Below are 15,852 nucleotides of genomic sequence, written 5' to 3' on the forward strand. Positions count from 1 at the left end.
CAGCCCTCCCTCGGAAAATGCTGGGAGATTTTGGTTGCTAGCAGGGCTTTTTTTCAGCTGGAACATGGTGGAATGGAGTTCCGACACCTCTTGAAAATGGTCACATGGCGCAGAAGGCAATCTAAACTCCCCTCTGTCTGGAGATCAGGGGGCGGGGCCACCAGCCATGTGACCATTTTTGCCGAGGGCGATTTAAACTTTTAAAAACTCCCCCCTTGTTCCAGCTGCCCCAAAGTGACATCATTGAGCGGTCCTGAGTTCCACCATTGAGTTCCACCGCCTCTTTTCCCAGAAGAAAAGCCCTGGTTGCTAGCATTCCTTTGGAAAATGCGGGGAGGTTTTGGGGCGCAGAGAAGGCAGAGTTCGGGGAGATCTGGGCTGTTTCCACATGGTTTACCTTCTTCCAGAAAACAGCATCTTCGTGCGCGAAATCTCACTAGGAAGACACTGTCATCGCGCAAAATCGCACAAGACGCTGTCTTCCGCAATAACAGCATCTTCTCGCGTGATTTTGCGCGATAGCAGCGTCTTCTCGCGTGACTCTGTGCGATAGCAGCGTCTTCTCGCGTGATTTCGCGCGATAACAGCGTCTTCTTGCCTGATTTCGCACAATAACAGCGTCTTCTCGTGTGATTTCGAGCATGAAGACGCTGTTTTCCGGAAGAAGGTAAGCTGTGTGGAGACGGCCATGATGTCACTTCTGAGTAAAGACCACAGAGACATGGGAAACCTCATAGACAATCACGAAGGAGGCCATTTTCCATCACCCTACTTCTTGGACCAGGGTTTGCTTTCCATGGCGTGGTGAGGAGCAGCAGAGAATGAGGGAACCAGAGGTCAGGATGCTGTAGCGGACCTACCCTCTTCCAGTCATCTGGAGACAGCTGCCGAATGAGAGACTCGGGTACCATCTCCTTCAGGAGTTTGGGGATGCTAGGGAAATAGGACTTGTCATCCTCAAATTTCACCCGATAGATCAGGGCCCCTAGCTGCAGGACTTCCTCCCGGGTGCATTTATGATAGCCGCGGAGATACTTTGGTAATTCCTGCGCCAGAAAAAGAGACAGAAGGAGAGAGCATTTTGCAACATAATGAGGATAAAAAGGAAGAGGGAGAGGAATTGGGGATGGTGTGGATATTTTACATTTTAATGATGCTTGATCTAGAGGAAAAACCTGGAAGAGACATTATGCCGCTGTAGGAATTGCCAAAAATCTATGGTAAATACTATAGAATTTCTGGTGATTCCTAGATAGGACTGATGTTACTTCTGATTTTTCCTGGAAGTGATGTCATACAATCACCTGACAATTTTTTAAAAAGATTATTTCTAGATATTTTGGCATGTGGAGGAGCTGCTCTGTACACTTTTATTCTCTTATGTGTGCGGCGCTTGCCCCTGAGGAAGTGGAAGACGAAAAGGCGATTTGAACATCTGGCCAATGTCGTCCCTTCGGTCACGCTTGGGAAGCTCGCTTACAACGTGTGAGAGACTGTCCAATGAAATACCCGTAGGCATTGTCCTCATTTGAATGTTTGTTAAGGACGCTCTCATCTGGACTCAACCCTCCTGGTCCCCATTGGGGAACTCGTCATTACACTCTGCAAAGTTTATAATGTATAGAACAGTGTTTCATGGATTATTGTCTGTATGCAACACTGTATGATTGAATAATTGAAGACCATTGCTTTTGGAAAAAGGTTTCATCCTGTGGTTGTTGTGGGTTTTCCGGGCTGTATTGCCGTGGTCTTGGCATTGTAGTTCCTGACGTCAGGAACTACAATGCCAAGACCATGGCAATACAGCCCGGAAAACCCACAACAACCATCGTTCTCCGGCCGTGAAAGCCTTCGACAATACATCGTTTCATCCTGTATTGATTGATTAGGTTTTTACACCTGTATATTTATCATAGAGCTTGTGGTGGGTTTTTCAAAACCCCCCCCCCCATTTTTTTCAGATCGCTATACCACGGCTGGCCCCCCTTTTTTGGTATTCATGCCATTGGGTGGCAGGGCCTGGGATGGGGAGAGGAAGAAGGAGAGGAGATGTTTGGCCCTCACTGGGAGTGCATGGACTACACAGAGTTCTTGTGTGACTCCTTCTCTTTCTATGTCTCCTCCTTCATCTTCTTCCACTTCGTCTTCATCTTTTAACATAAGGAACATTCCAGAATGTGATTCTGGAATCTGCAGGCATACAGTCCATTCGACCACTTCAGTCATTTCATCACCTCATTCTCCGGCATGTGTAAGTCAGGCCTGACCTCCCCTTGTCCTTGCCTGGCTCTAAATCCCAGGGTCTTTGCTTGGGCAATGGTAGAGCTCCATTGCATGTCCTTCTACCAGGTATCTTTGCCTCCCTCTCTCTTGACTCCCAGCCAATCTGCTCCTACCCAGTTTATCAGCTTCCTTATCTGGTTGCCTGCCCCATCTGTAGGAAACAAAAATCTTCACTTGTTAAGTTTCTGAGCAGTCCTTTAATGGGCAAAGAAACCCTGCCAAAAAAAAATAAGTTGGTAACCCTGATCCAGAGACAAGGGTGTATAGTAGCAGTACCAAACTAGGTTCAAATCCTGATTCCACCTTGAAGCTCATTGGGTAACTTCAGGCCAGTTGCTTGCTCTCTCTCTCTCTCTCTCTGTTTGGTGTAGTGGTTAAGAGTGGCAGGACTCTAATCTGGAGAACTGGGTTTGATTCCTCACTCCTCCGCTTGAGGCCAGCTGGGTGACCTTGGGTCAGTCACTTAAGAGTGGCAGGACTCTAATCTGGAGAGCCAGGTTTGATTCCTCACTCCTCCACTTGAAGCCAGCTGGGTGACCTTGGGTCAGTCACAGCTCTCTCAGAGCTCTCTCAGCCCTACCCACCTTGCAGGGTGTTTGTTGTGGGGATAATAATGACATACTTTGTAAACTATTTATATTTATATTTATATATTTATTTATTATTTTTATTATAAATAAAAAATAAAAATAAATAATACTTTGTCAACTGCTCTGAGTGGGTATTAAGTTGTCCTGAAGGGTGGTATATAAATCTAATGTTATTATTATTATTCAGAGAAGTTAGCCATGTTAGTCTGTAGTAGCAAAATAGTAAAAGAGTCCAGAAGCACCTTTAAGACTAACCAACTTTACTGTGGAATAAGCTTTCGAGAGCCACAGCTCTCTTCGTCAGATGCATGGAGGGTAAGAAGAAACTGGTCAGATATATATAGGTGGTGAGGGGGGGTGGAAGTAGAAGTTGCTGCCCTCACCACCTAGATATATCTAGCCAGTTTCTTCTTACCTTCCATGCATCTGATGAAGAGAGCTGTGGTTCTCTTTTTTTTATTATTAACTACATTTACTAACAATACAAAGGAAAGGAAGGGGAATAAGGGAAGGGAAGAAAAAAAAACCCAAACAACAACATATAACATCTACACTACACAGAATGCTTTCCCTTCATACTGCCATTATTAAAAAAAAACTAAAGCTTTGTATAATATTGATGGAGTGGTTGACCTTACAAAATGAAAATTACAATTCAAATTCAAATTAAATTTTCCTCCCCCTCCTGGGTCCCGGACGCAGTTCTCTCTGAGCAACTGCAGCCGCAGTGCTCGTTTCCTGCCCCCGCCCTCAGACTTCTCGTTTTCTTTTTGCTTGGTGTCTCGCTGAAATTCTGAATTTTTATCCTCAAAATCCCTTAGTTGATCTTCTGATAATATCTTGTAAGCTTGATCTTTGTGACTAAACCAGATACCTTCAGGAAATAGCCATTTATACTTTATTCCACGTTCCCTCAGAAGAGCTGCGAGCTTTTTATACTTAAATTGTTTTTTCCAAACTAAAAATGGGACGTCTTTCAGTATCTTGACTTTGTTACCCAAAAAGTCCAGATCCGCATTGTATGAGTTGTATAGGATAGTGTCTCAGATCCTTTTAGATGAAAAATCGATGATGATCTCGCGAGGCAGCTGACGCTTCGTTGCATATTTTGAAGAAGCCCTGCGGACCTCCAAAATGGCGCTTTTAACCTCTTCTTTAGTTGCCTTCGCGGGTGTCGCCAATAGTTCCGAGACCAGACCCCATAAATCCTCATTTTCCTCCTCTTTCACGTTCTGGAGGCGCAAAATTGTTTGTGTTCGTTCCACTTGTAACCCGATCAGCTGGTTCTCCACCAGCTTTAACTCTTTATTCGTAGCCTTCACGAGTGACACACTTTCCCGAGCAGACTTCTCTGCCCCCCCCCGCTGCTTCCTTAATGGTTTTCACTTCGCTCTCAATTAAGCCCACCCTTTGATCTGTTTCGTTCAGCTTGTCAACAAAGGGTTTTATGGCTTCGATAACCGACCTCCGCACCAATTCTTCGAGCGACTCTCCCTTCCCCTGCAGGGCAGCCGAAATTGACTTGCCCAGAGCGGGACTCTGTTTTTTCACTGCCTTTTTAGGGGGGGGGGACCACCAGCCAAATTCTGAGACTCAGCGAGGGGGAAGAACTAGCCTTCTTAGCTTCAGATCCCACCACTCCTTCACATGCGCTTGTAATAACAGAAGGGATTCGCTTACTTACAGGCTTCCGCCTAGTTCTGCTCTTTGCCGTTTTCCATGACCCGGCAGCACTCGAGGCGCCGCGCATGTCTGCCGGCCTCCATAGGGACAAATGGGCAATTTACCCCCCGCATTGATTTTCGGGGGGCTCTTCCCGCAGCGTCCCGGACCCTGCCTCCCTCACTGGGAGTCCTTGGGGCTAATCTTCGCAGATCAGCCGCCCGGTCAGAGTGCTCGGGCGCTTCCTCCCGGACCTGTGGAGAGGAGCGTCCGACATGGCCGAGAAAACGAAACCGAATCCAAGAGAGCTGTGGTTCTCAAAAGCTTATGCTACAGTAAAGTCAGGGCTCATTTTGAGGGGGAACGCACAGGAACGCAGTTCTGGCAGTTCCCCAAAGAGGTCACATGTCAGGTGGCCCCGCCCACCCGACTCTTGGCCATTTTGGGCCTGTTTCGGCCTGGATTGGGGCTGAAACGGCCCGGATCAGGCCTCTGACAGGTTGTGGATCACTCTCCTGCTCAGCAGTGGCCTGATCCTCACCATTTAAGGCCCCTTTTCGGCCATTTTCAGCCCCCTTTTGCCATTTTGGGCCTAATTTCAGCACTGAATGGCCTGGACTGGGTCCAAAACAGCCAGGATAGATGATGTCAGGGGGTGTTGCATATGCAAATCAGCTCTGCTAATGACATACTTCTGGTGCTGGCAAGAGGCATGGCATATGCTAATGAGTTATGCTAATGAGTTCCTCCAGCTCTTTTTCTACGAAATGACCCCTGAGTAAAGTTGGTTTGTCTTAAAGTGCTACTGGACCCTTTATTATTTTTTTATTATTATGATGATAACCTACCGTGCATGATGGTTGTGAAGATGAAATGGAGGAAATGAAAGCCATCCATATCCCCTGAACAAAAAGGGAGGGATAAAAATGTGACAGAGAGACAGAGTCCAGGGTTCTGCCCACTGGTGCTGTGCAACTGGGGAGTACCTGATAGTAGTGGAAGATGGAGTCGGCCATTGCATCCTTTCCAGGCACAGTGTTTGTCCACAGCTTTTTCATGAAGAACACTTGGTAGGTGAGAGAAGGCACGATACCTGCGCAAAGAAAGAATCGCAGCAATGGGGGTTGGAATTGGCTGTATGTTTTACAATAAGTAACACAATGCACGGGAGCAATTTGTGCCATTGTTTCAGTGCACTGGCATAAATCTGTGCATGGTTCGCACTCGGAGAGCTGGCAGCTGTTCGCCTCTATCATTTTTCTGTCCGTAAAGCTTCTCTAAGTAGCCCTGTATTCCCATCAAAATCCTTCGCTGGTGTTCCCTTCGCTTACAGGCTCTTCTAGCATCCCAAAGAAAAGCAGAAAAATGGTGCAGTGGGCTTTTCGAGTGATACATCATTTTTTAAAAATGCCACAGCGCTGTTGTTTTTTCCTTCTCTGTTTTGACTCTGCATTGGTGCGGCCCCCTTTCTCTGCTCTGTTCTAGCATCCAACCTACCCCTTAAATTAAAGATTTCCTTTTTTCTTTAAAAAGAACTGTACTTGGTTCCATACTGAGCCACATTTGGCTCTGGGGCTAAACTAAGACCTCTATTCTAAACTAAGACTAACAGAACAATCCTAAAGAGAGTTACTGAAATCAATGGGCTTAGACTGGAGCAACTCTTCTTAGGATTGCACTGTTAGAGCCAAGCTACAAGTGACGAATGACACTTGAACGACAAGTGAACAGACTCACGTGAATTCCTCCCTGTTCACTTGCTCTCCTCTTGATCGAGTGGAGCGCAAGTGAACAGGGAGGAATACACGTGAGTCTGTTCACTTGCTGTTCAAGTGTCATTCGTCACTTGTAGCTTGGCCCTCTGTCTTCCAGTGATTTTTAACTGACAAAGACTAGGGTTGTCAGGCCCCCTCAATCTCCCAGTGGGGGATTGGGGCCTGGCGCTTACCTTTGAGCAGAGGGGGAGCACGCGTTTAGCACGCGTGTGCGCTCCCGCAAGCATGATGATGTCACTTCCGGGAAGTGATGTCATCATGCAGCCCTGTGAGCGTGCCCATGCTCTGCAGGGGCTTGGGTTGCGGGCTGCTGTGGAGTGCAGGAAAGCTCCTGTCCTCCATAGCAGCCCAAAATGCACCTGCGGTTTGGGCCCGTTTTGGGCTGCTGCGGAGTGTGTGAGCACTCCCGCGCTCCGCAGCAGCCCCAATCTGTGCCAAAATGGGCCCGATCCTGGTGGCTGCTGTGCGCAGGAGCATGCAGCACCACAGTGGAGCGCGCACTGAAGGTGCGCCCCCCCACTGGCCAGGTAAGTGGGGGTGGGGTGGGGGGGCAGGGGACCCCCTGCCCCCACCAGGGGTCTGGCATCCCTAACAAAGACAGTACTGAGCTTACCAGCTTTTAAATCCATGGAAGCTGTTGTCACAACAGTGGCTACAACAATGAAGAGAGATCGGGAAGGCCTCTAGAAGGAGAAGGGGTCCATTTTATATCTTGTTTTCTTTAACTGATATGTTAAACCTTTGGTTGAGATCATCACAAGCTTCAGAGTGAATTTTCAGGGCTATGCAGATGACATCTAACGTTATATATCACTAGCTAAGCCTCTAGACCTTCACAGCCGCTTCTGGAGGCTTAGATAGTGATATATAGAGGCAGATTCCGCACACGTTGGATAATGCACTTTCAATGCGAAAAAATCCGTTCCAAATGATCGATAAAGAGGATTGGAAGTGCATTATCCAACGTGTGCGGAATCAGCCAAAGTATCTTGAGGCTGTGGTTAGGTGGCTGAAGGTAAACAAACTGAACCTTAATCCAGACAAGATGGAGGTGATGATGGCTGGGAAAGAAGAAAGTTGGTGTTGATCTATCAGATTAAGACGGGGTTGAACTCACTTTTTAGTAGATTAAGTTTAAGAGCTGTGGGGAGTTCCTGGACCTGGCCTTGTTCATGGATAACCAGGTCAGCATTGTTACTAGCTGTGCCTGCTTTCAATTATGTCTGGCTCTTAAGTTGGCCCCTTATTTAGACTCAACTGATCTAGGCACACTGATCCATGCTTCCATAATCTGCAGTGTAGAGACTGAACTACTGTAACATATTCCATGTAGGGCTGCTTTTGAAAGCATCTTAGATGCTTAAAATGCGGCTGTCTAGGCTGAGTTGCTCAGAAAACATAACTCCAGCGCTATGTGAACTGCACTGGTTACCTATTTGCTTCCGGGCCCAATTCAAAGTGTTTTTAAGCATGGTAATTCTATTCCTCTGGGGGTGGGTGCAGAGGGCAAGTTGTTACATAAAAACCAAGCAGGTTTTTACGTGTGTGTGCATAGTGCACTTTGATACCTCCGTCCCCTGGACATGAAGGTCTCATGTCGATCCTCTGGAATGGAAAAACAACAACAACACAGGCGAGAGACGAGAAGCATCGGAGCATTACCGTCTTTTGGTGGTCTGGCTTTCTTTATCCAGTCTGTGAGGTGCCTGACGAAGTCAAAGAAGAAATCTCCTTCAGGTACACTGATGACCTGGAAGAAGCGCACGCCGTTAAATTATATACAGTCCTGCCTGCCAGGAGATCCTCCCCATATCGCAAGGAGCATCTAGCATTGTTGGGAGTTTATCTCAAAGAGATGCTTCGCTGAAAAGATTTCATTTGTACTGTCTATCGCTTTAAGTATGCGCTCCTATGTACTGTGGTCGTGGAGGGTGCTTTCAAATCATAGCTGACTTATGGTGACCCCCGGCAGGATTTTCATGGAAAGAGATTAATGGAAGTGGTTTACCATTGTCTGCCTTGGAGGTCTCCCATCCAACTACTAACCAAGACAGACCCTGCTTAGCTTCTAAGATCTGACATGATTGGGCTCACTTGAGCTATCCAGGGCCGTTTCCAGACGGCTTACCTGGCTCCGGAATGTTGCGCCATCTTGTGGGGAAAACGCGAAATATCGTGTTTTCTCGCGCGAGTTTTGCGCGACGTCACATGACATCACGCAAAACTCGCGAGAGAAAACGCGATATTTCGCGTTTTCCCTACAAGATGGCACAACGTTCCGGAGCCAGGTAAGCTGTCTGGAAACGGCCCAGGTTAGGGCTCCAATGTTCTACCTGTTGCTTTAAGTATGAATCTGCTGGGTAGTTCTATGTTGTCGAATGTCCGTCCTAGAATTGCTTATGCTCTGTCTCAGCATTTCTTCAACTCTGTATTGGATTTTTGCCAATGTTTTGTCTTTGTAAACTTGCATTTATTTACCCTATGGCATTATTTATGGAAATGTCCTTAATATTGACTGTACTAATCTTGGACTATGTAATCCGTCTTGAGTCTCTGTGAGAAAGGTGGACTAGAAATGACAGAAATAAGAAATAAAAATAATTCATGTAGAAAACTAGCCTCTCAGGAAGAAAGTTAAACTACAAGACTTTCCCCTGGCACGCAAATATGCTATGTTTTATCAAAGGACTGGTATCATAATCTCTTTGCAGAGATCTGTGGTGCAGCCACATATGGAATAGTGTGTCTGGTTCTGGCCACTGTAACTCAAAAAAAAAATGGAGAACTGCGTGAGAGGCAGAAGAGAGCAATAAAAATCACTCGAGCCTTGCTACAAGTGACATTTTACACGTGAAGGATAAAGGATCATTTTCGCAAGTCTTTCTGGGAACTGAAGTCCCTCTCCCCCACCCCTTTTCCTTCTGTTCCTTCCCCTCGCTGCCTGAAGAGACAGAGAGAGCCTACGGCAACATCAGCTTTTGCAAATCGTCTTGCTGGGGTGGGGGGGGGGATGCTCCGGAGAAAGCTGAGAAAGTTGCAGCTGCCTGCCCCAAAGATGATTGAGAGCAGGCTTGTGACTGGAGGAACGATTTGCAAAAGTTGCTGTTGCCGCAGGCTTTCTCTGTCTGTTCAGGCAGTGAGGGGAAGGAACAGAAGGAAAAGGGGTGGGGGAGAGGAACTTCAGTTCCCAGAAAGACTTGCGAAAATGATCCTTTATCCTTCACGTGTAAAATGTCACTTGTAGCAAGGCTAAGGGGCTGTAGAAAAGACTGAGGAGTTTGGGGCTTTTCAGTTTAGAGAAAAAAGATTAAGGGGGGGGGGACATGGGGCACCCAATGAAGTCGATAGTCCACAGATTCAGGAGTAACAAAAGAAAATACTTCATTCAACGAATAATTAAACTGGAATTCACTGCCAGAGGATGCGTTGATGGCCACGAGCATCGAATAGTTTTAAAAGGGAATTAGGCATTAGATGAAGGATAGGTTTATCAATAGCTATTATCTACGATGTATAAATGGAACCTACTGTAATGGTTATTCGTTGAATGAAGCATCCCCTACCAATGGATGGTACCGTTTCATGTCTGAGGGTTTGGGCCAGTCCTGTATTGTTGTTCTGAGCTGCTGGCTGTCTTTAAGATATGTCCCGCATGCTGTGTACTACACCACTTGAACACCATTTATTAAAGTTGGTTTCCTTGAACAAGTGTGCTACGGTACCTTTGCACACCAGTTGCTGAGGAGGCAATAAGAGTGGCCTTTGGGGGCCTCTGGTGGGCTACTATATCTAACAAGATGGATGCTAGGTTAGATGGAACACTGGCCGGAACCAGTGTGGCTGCTCTGACATGCCTGAGTGTTTTATATGTCAAAACCTGTGTCTGGATTTGATCCCAGAAAAAGGAAGGATGCTGGAGAAGTGGTAAAAATATTTGTGAGCCAAAATATGTGCAACGTCTGGCATCTGTGATCTGATACCAAGTGTATGACTTAGAGTCTCTTTACGAGAGACGTCTGACACATGAAGAGCATGTGTTGGGAGAGGCAAGGTTAGTCGGGAAGGATAGTTTAAAAAGACAGAGCTGGTGGAAGGATAAAGGCTTTGCTATATGCTGAAGCTGTGTGAAGGGGCTGTGAAATGCCAGAAGGGAAACTTCAGCCCATCAGAACCTCTCCAGGTCCAAGCCTGGCTCTGGAAGGAAGCTCCAGCCCGTTTCCATTTCTCACTGCCCTCTGGTTGTGATCCCACACAGTTTTAGACTGGAGAGGTGAAATTGACGGAGCCTTCCGGGAGGAGAAGATGAAATTAACAAAGCCTTTGAGGAGCGATCGCCACAGGCTCTATCTTTTAAAACTACGCTTCTCAGCTAACATTGTGTCTCCCTACACTTGACGAATACGCGCCGAGGTCTCATGTAGACAGACTCTTAGCCTCAAGAATCAGCCAGGGTGCTGTAGCCAATATTGGAGCACGGTCACAGTGCAAGAGAACTGGGATTTTAACTCGTTCCTCAACAGCCAGTTCCCCAGGGATACTCACTTTTAGCAGTAGGGAAAAAGATAAGCAGAATATGGGATATTTGTCTTTTTCCCTACCTGGGCTAAAAGCAGTTTGTATGTGTGGGGGGCTGCGCTTTTCTGAGCATTATTATTTCTATAGTATTATGATACCATGTTATTGGAGGGTTTTTTGCAAGAATGTATTCACTTCCACTTACTGTCTTACATGGACAATTTACAGGCCAAGAAAGGGAATTTAGATTTTGTATTTGTGGTACGTCTTCGGTAGAAACTATTGAACTTTTCTTTTATCCTGTGTAATTTATTTGGATCTGAGAAGAAAATTTCTGGATTCCCATCTGAATAAGATGTTGTCTGGAGATTCTCATCTGGAAGTTGGCAACCCTATAACACCGTATAAAGTCCAGGCTGTCTCAGGCCCATTGCTTACCTTGTCAGAAATTTTGACAAAAAGACTGAAGCCCTCCGACGCCTTCAACAGCAACCGGGTGGAGATGTTCTGGCAGAAGTCCTTGGCTTTAGTGCTTGATTCGACTTCAAATGCCTGCCGAGAAAAAGCTTGGGATCTCACTTTTGTCTGCTGGGACCTGAGACTCAGGGCCCAAAATCGAGAGGGTGCAGAGGATGATCTGGGGTCTGGAGACTGAGCCCTACGAGGAAAGGCTGAGGGCCTTGGGAATGTTTAGTTTGGAGAAGAGGAGATTGAGGGGGGACGTGACTGCCCTCTTTTAAGTATTTCAGAGGCTGTCATTTGGAGGAGGGCAAGGAGCTGTTCCAGTTGGCAGCAGAGGATAGGACCCAAAGCAATGGGCTTAAATTACATGCACAAAGGTACCGGCTGGATATTAGGAAAAGCTTTTTCACGGTCAGAGTAGTTCAAAAGTGGCATCAGCTGCCTAGGGAGGTGGTGAGCTCCCCCTCACTGGCAGTTTTCAAGAAGAGGCTGGATGAATCTTTGTCAGGGATGCTTTAGGCTGATCCTGCACTGGGCAGGGGGTTGGACTAGAAGGTCTGTATGGCCCCTTCCAGCTCTGTGATTCTTTGATTCTATGTATCAAGGACTAAAGGCAGAGGAGCCTGAAGGGACCTCAGCCACCTAAAATTCACATTGTCCTCATCCGAAGGCATCCGAAGAATCAGCCGGGGAGAAAGCCCTTCCAGAGGTTCCTCCAAATAAGAAGTGAAATAGCAGCCTTGAAACTGAGCTCTGGCCTTGCGATTCCTGAATCTTGCTTCCTACCTGAAGATACCTGAACCTACCAACTTTCTTGGTAAAAACTCGTCTCTGCAGCTGCCTACCGCTCAATGCTCAGGCCCGCCAGGCAGCATTTCCTCCACGGGCCTCTGCTCAAATGGGACAGAAAAGCTTTACTTGACTCAAACCTCACCCACCAAAACCTGCTGCTACCAAAACCATCTAAGCAGAAATAATGGCACTGCTCCCAGAGTCCTCCGAGGTTCCAGTTAAGCCAGTTTCAGTGAACACCCCTTAAGAGTGGGGATGGACAGTAGCGCTTTCCCCTGCACCAATCCTGCAGAGAGACAGCAGGGGTACAAAATAGGCACTGTTGTTGTACACAGATGTGCTTTCCAGAAAGTCTATTTGACTAGGCTAGGCTGCTTGTAGACAGCAAGGCAGGATCCACATAGGATTGGATATTGTGCTAATGTAATGTGATTAACTCCCTCCTCTGTGCGAGGCTGGTGATCTTCAGGAATTATAGGTGATCTCCAGACAACAGATATCAGCTCCTCTGGAGAAAACAGCTGCTTTGTAGGGTGGACTCTCTATGGCATTATACCCTACTGAGGTCCCTCTTTTTTCCAAATTCTACCCTCCCCAAACTCCTCCCCCCAAACCTCCAGGAGTTGGCAACCCTAGATGTTCAGCCCTGACTTGTCTGAATCCTTGGTATCTTTGTCTGATAAGGGGAAGTCCATACTCTAGTCTATGACCCCTCCTGGATTTTCCAATCAAAACATCCTCAAGGTGAATTTGATTACAATAGTACAATATCCAGCAATGAGTGGATTCTACCCAAGCCAACAGACACGAGTGCTTACACCATGGGTGAGTCTGTGCCAACAAGAATTTTGCCTGTTTGGTGCAGCGGTTAAGAGCAGCAGGACTCTAATCTGGAGAACCAAGTTTGATTCCCCACTCCTCCGCTTGAAGCCAGCTAGGGGACCTTGAGTCAGTCACAGCTCTCTCGGAGCTCTCAGTCCCACCTACCTCACAGAGTGATTGTCGTGAGGATAATAATAATGCACTCTGTAAACCACTCTGAGTGGGTGTTAAGTTGTCCTGAGGGGCGGTATATAAATCAAATGTTATTATTATTTACCTCGTCGGTGTCATCTGGGAAGTACACTTTATGGAAAATCTGAGTCGTTTTGTGCTGAATCGCCTCCACTTCGACTAGATGAGGAGGATACTTGCGTGAGCCATTCCTATAAAGCAAAGTAGTGTGCCGTGAGCATTGATATTAAAGAAGCTGCTGGGGCTGAGATCTATTAAAAGGGAAGCATGCTGGCCCCAGAAACCTATTTAAAGGAATCCATAGTTGGTTCTTAGCAGAGTAATATCAATTGCAGAGAAAATGTGACAGGTGGTTGGAGCTTGTGTGCAGGCTGGTGTGAGTGTGTGAGAGAAAATATCAAACTTCCACTTAGCTTATTTTTAGAAAGGAAACAAGAGTTCTTTATTATAGGAACTCCAAACTCTTATAGGAATGAAGGAGATATAGATCCCCCCCTCTCTTCCATCCATCCATCCTTCCTAAGGATGGACAAGTCCTGCATCCATGGTGCAAGATGGAGGGAAGAGGTAGAAGAGTGACAAAGCCAGGAAGAGAAGGATGTCACGAGAAGGAAATCCTGAGATTAGCAATCTACACATCAAAGGATAGTTCAGAGCCATAAAAGTAAACAGACGCCCTGACCTCTCTGTCTTTCTAACTCTTTGGTTTGTCGCCCTCTGAAACCTGAGGAAAGGTACAGCTTCAAGTCCTTTTCTAACAGTTGAAAGATCCCCACCCCGGCACTGTATCCTTTTTGTGCCAAGGCCCGGCTTAAGCAAAATGCTAAAGCATTCACCACGGGAGCGTAGGGCGAGGTCTATGCACTCACACGGTGTCTCATCTAGCTACTCCTTGTGCTTAGCTAGTAGCCAGCACACCTCCTGCCTGGGCTATGGGCCTCTCTGGTATGCAAAGCAAATGTAGCTACGTCCTGCGGGTACCGACCCGGTAGGTTACCTCAGTGCTTTCTGCAACCTCTGCATGCAGTCAGTGGCCAGTGGGTGATGCTTCCGAGACTGGATAAAACGCTGGACGTGGGGCAGGAGGATGTTACTGGGAGGGAAGAGGCCCGTACACAGCCAGAGTAGCTCCCACCCTCTCTCTTCGCTGTACCTTTCGTAAGAAAAGGGAAAGTAAATTCTCTGGCACACAAAAAATCAGTTAAACACTCATTTACAAAATTGCACCACTGAAAATACAAATCATATATACAGCCGCTTGCTCATAAATGCAGCTCGCGTTTTGTAAGTACATTCCTGTTTGGTGATGAAAGGGAAATGTAAAATCCAGACTCTACCCCAGGTGTTCTACCAGACGCAAGACTGTCTCATTTTCAGAATAATCTACTGTTCAGAGTGTCTTGGAGTTCCCGGGTTCCAAACACCAGCTTTCCAGCTAATGTGTCAATAATGGTTGTTGTGGGTTTTCCGGGCTGTATTGCTGTGGTCTTGGCATTGTAGTTCCTGACGTTTCGCCAGCAGCTGTGGCCACAGCTGCTGGCGAAACGTCAGGAACTACAATGCCAAGACCACGGCAATACAGCCCGGAAAACCCACAACAACCATCGTTCTCCGGCCGTGAAAGCCTTCGACAATACAATGTGTCAATAGCTTTACCATTTGGGCTGTGTGTCTTATTTACGTTGTCTTTGCAAAAAAGAGATGAACATGTGTAATAAGAGAAGTCTACTAGCTGAATAAATGTACATGTCTAGTAACTGGCTTGCCTTGGACTACATGCAGGTCAAACGTCAGCTTTGAACAAAATTTCAGCTTTGTACAGAACTATATTATGCATTTTGGGGTGCACCACATGCCATCTTGCCAATATTTGTGCATGGTATGTTTGTATGCCCTGCTTTTTTGCCTATCAGAATGCTTTGAACAATTTGTTTATAAAGTGTCACCTTTGCGGATAGTGAATAAGAAAAGAAAAAAAAATTCCTCAGAGGTGCAAAATAGATATGGTGCAGATCACAACTGCTTGGTCATTCTGATCAAGCTAGGTCTCCTGTTATTATTATCAGTTTTAAGGGAAAAGACAGGGTTGGGCAAAAAGACAGGTTTTAACAGGACACATCCTTTCCCTTTTAGAACTGCTATCTGCTAATCACAGATCACAGCCTCTCCATCACTTTCTTAAAGGTAAATTGCACATGACACCATGATTTGGATTAGGGCTACACAGAAAGGGAGGAGATTTAAACTCTTGTTAATTGCATATGCAACAACGATTTAGATCAACTGCTTGGTCTTGGTAATCAAGCCAGATCTCCTGTTATTATTATCAGTTTTCAGGAGCAAAGACAGGGTTTGGCAAAAAGACAGGTTTTAACAGGACACATCTTTTTCCCTTTTGGAACTGCTAAGAGCTGCACAGGGAGCCTGGCTTGGTTAGCACGAAGGAGCGATTAAAGGCTTAAATAAGAATGCCAGACGCTGGTTGTTGTGGGTTTTCCGGGCTGTATTGCTGTGGTCTTGGCATTGTAGTTCCTGACGTTTCGCCAGCAGCTGTGGCTGGCATCTTCAGAGGTGTAGCACCAAAAGACAGAGATCTCTCAGTGTCACAGTGTGGAGAAGATGTTGGCAGGTATTTATATCTATGCAGGAAGGTGGGTTTGGGCTGAGTAATCCTGTAAGAGTTTCCCAGTTACAGCTGCTGGCAAAACGTCAGGAACGACAATGCCAAGACCACGGCAATACAGCCCGGAAAACCCACA

General features: G+C 46.5%; 1 protein-coding gene across 2 annotated transcripts in view; it reads right to left on the reverse strand.

The window, feature by feature from the left end:
• The window catches only part of MYO7A (myosin VIIA), a 117,179-nt gene that overhangs the window by 9,785 nt on the left and 91,542 nt on the right, over positions 1-15,852 (reverse strand). For both annotated transcript variants that reach the window (XM_054973461.1, XM_054973460.1), the window contains exons 38-43: positions 14,091-14,246; positions 13,179-13,284; positions 11,264-11,377; positions 7,973-8,060; positions 5,522-5,628; positions 861-1,046 (exon numbers count right to left, since the gene is read on the reverse strand). In XM_054973461.1, the coding sequence (XP_054829436.1) occupies positions 861-1,046; positions 5,522-5,628; positions 7,973-8,060; positions 11,264-11,377; positions 13,179-13,284; positions 14,091-14,246 (757 nt within the window). The remainder of the gene's footprint in view (positions 1-860; positions 1,047-5,521; positions 5,629-7,972; positions 8,061-11,263; positions 11,378-13,178; positions 13,285-14,090; positions 14,247-15,852) is intronic.

This window comes from Eublepharis macularius, chromosome 3, assembly GCF_028583425.1.
Source record: "Eublepharis macularius isolate TG4126 chromosome 3, MPM_Emac_v1.0, whole genome shotgun sequence".
Classification (NCBI taxonomy): Eukaryota; Metazoa; Chordata; class Lepidosauria; order Squamata; family Eublepharidae; genus Eublepharis; species Eublepharis macularius.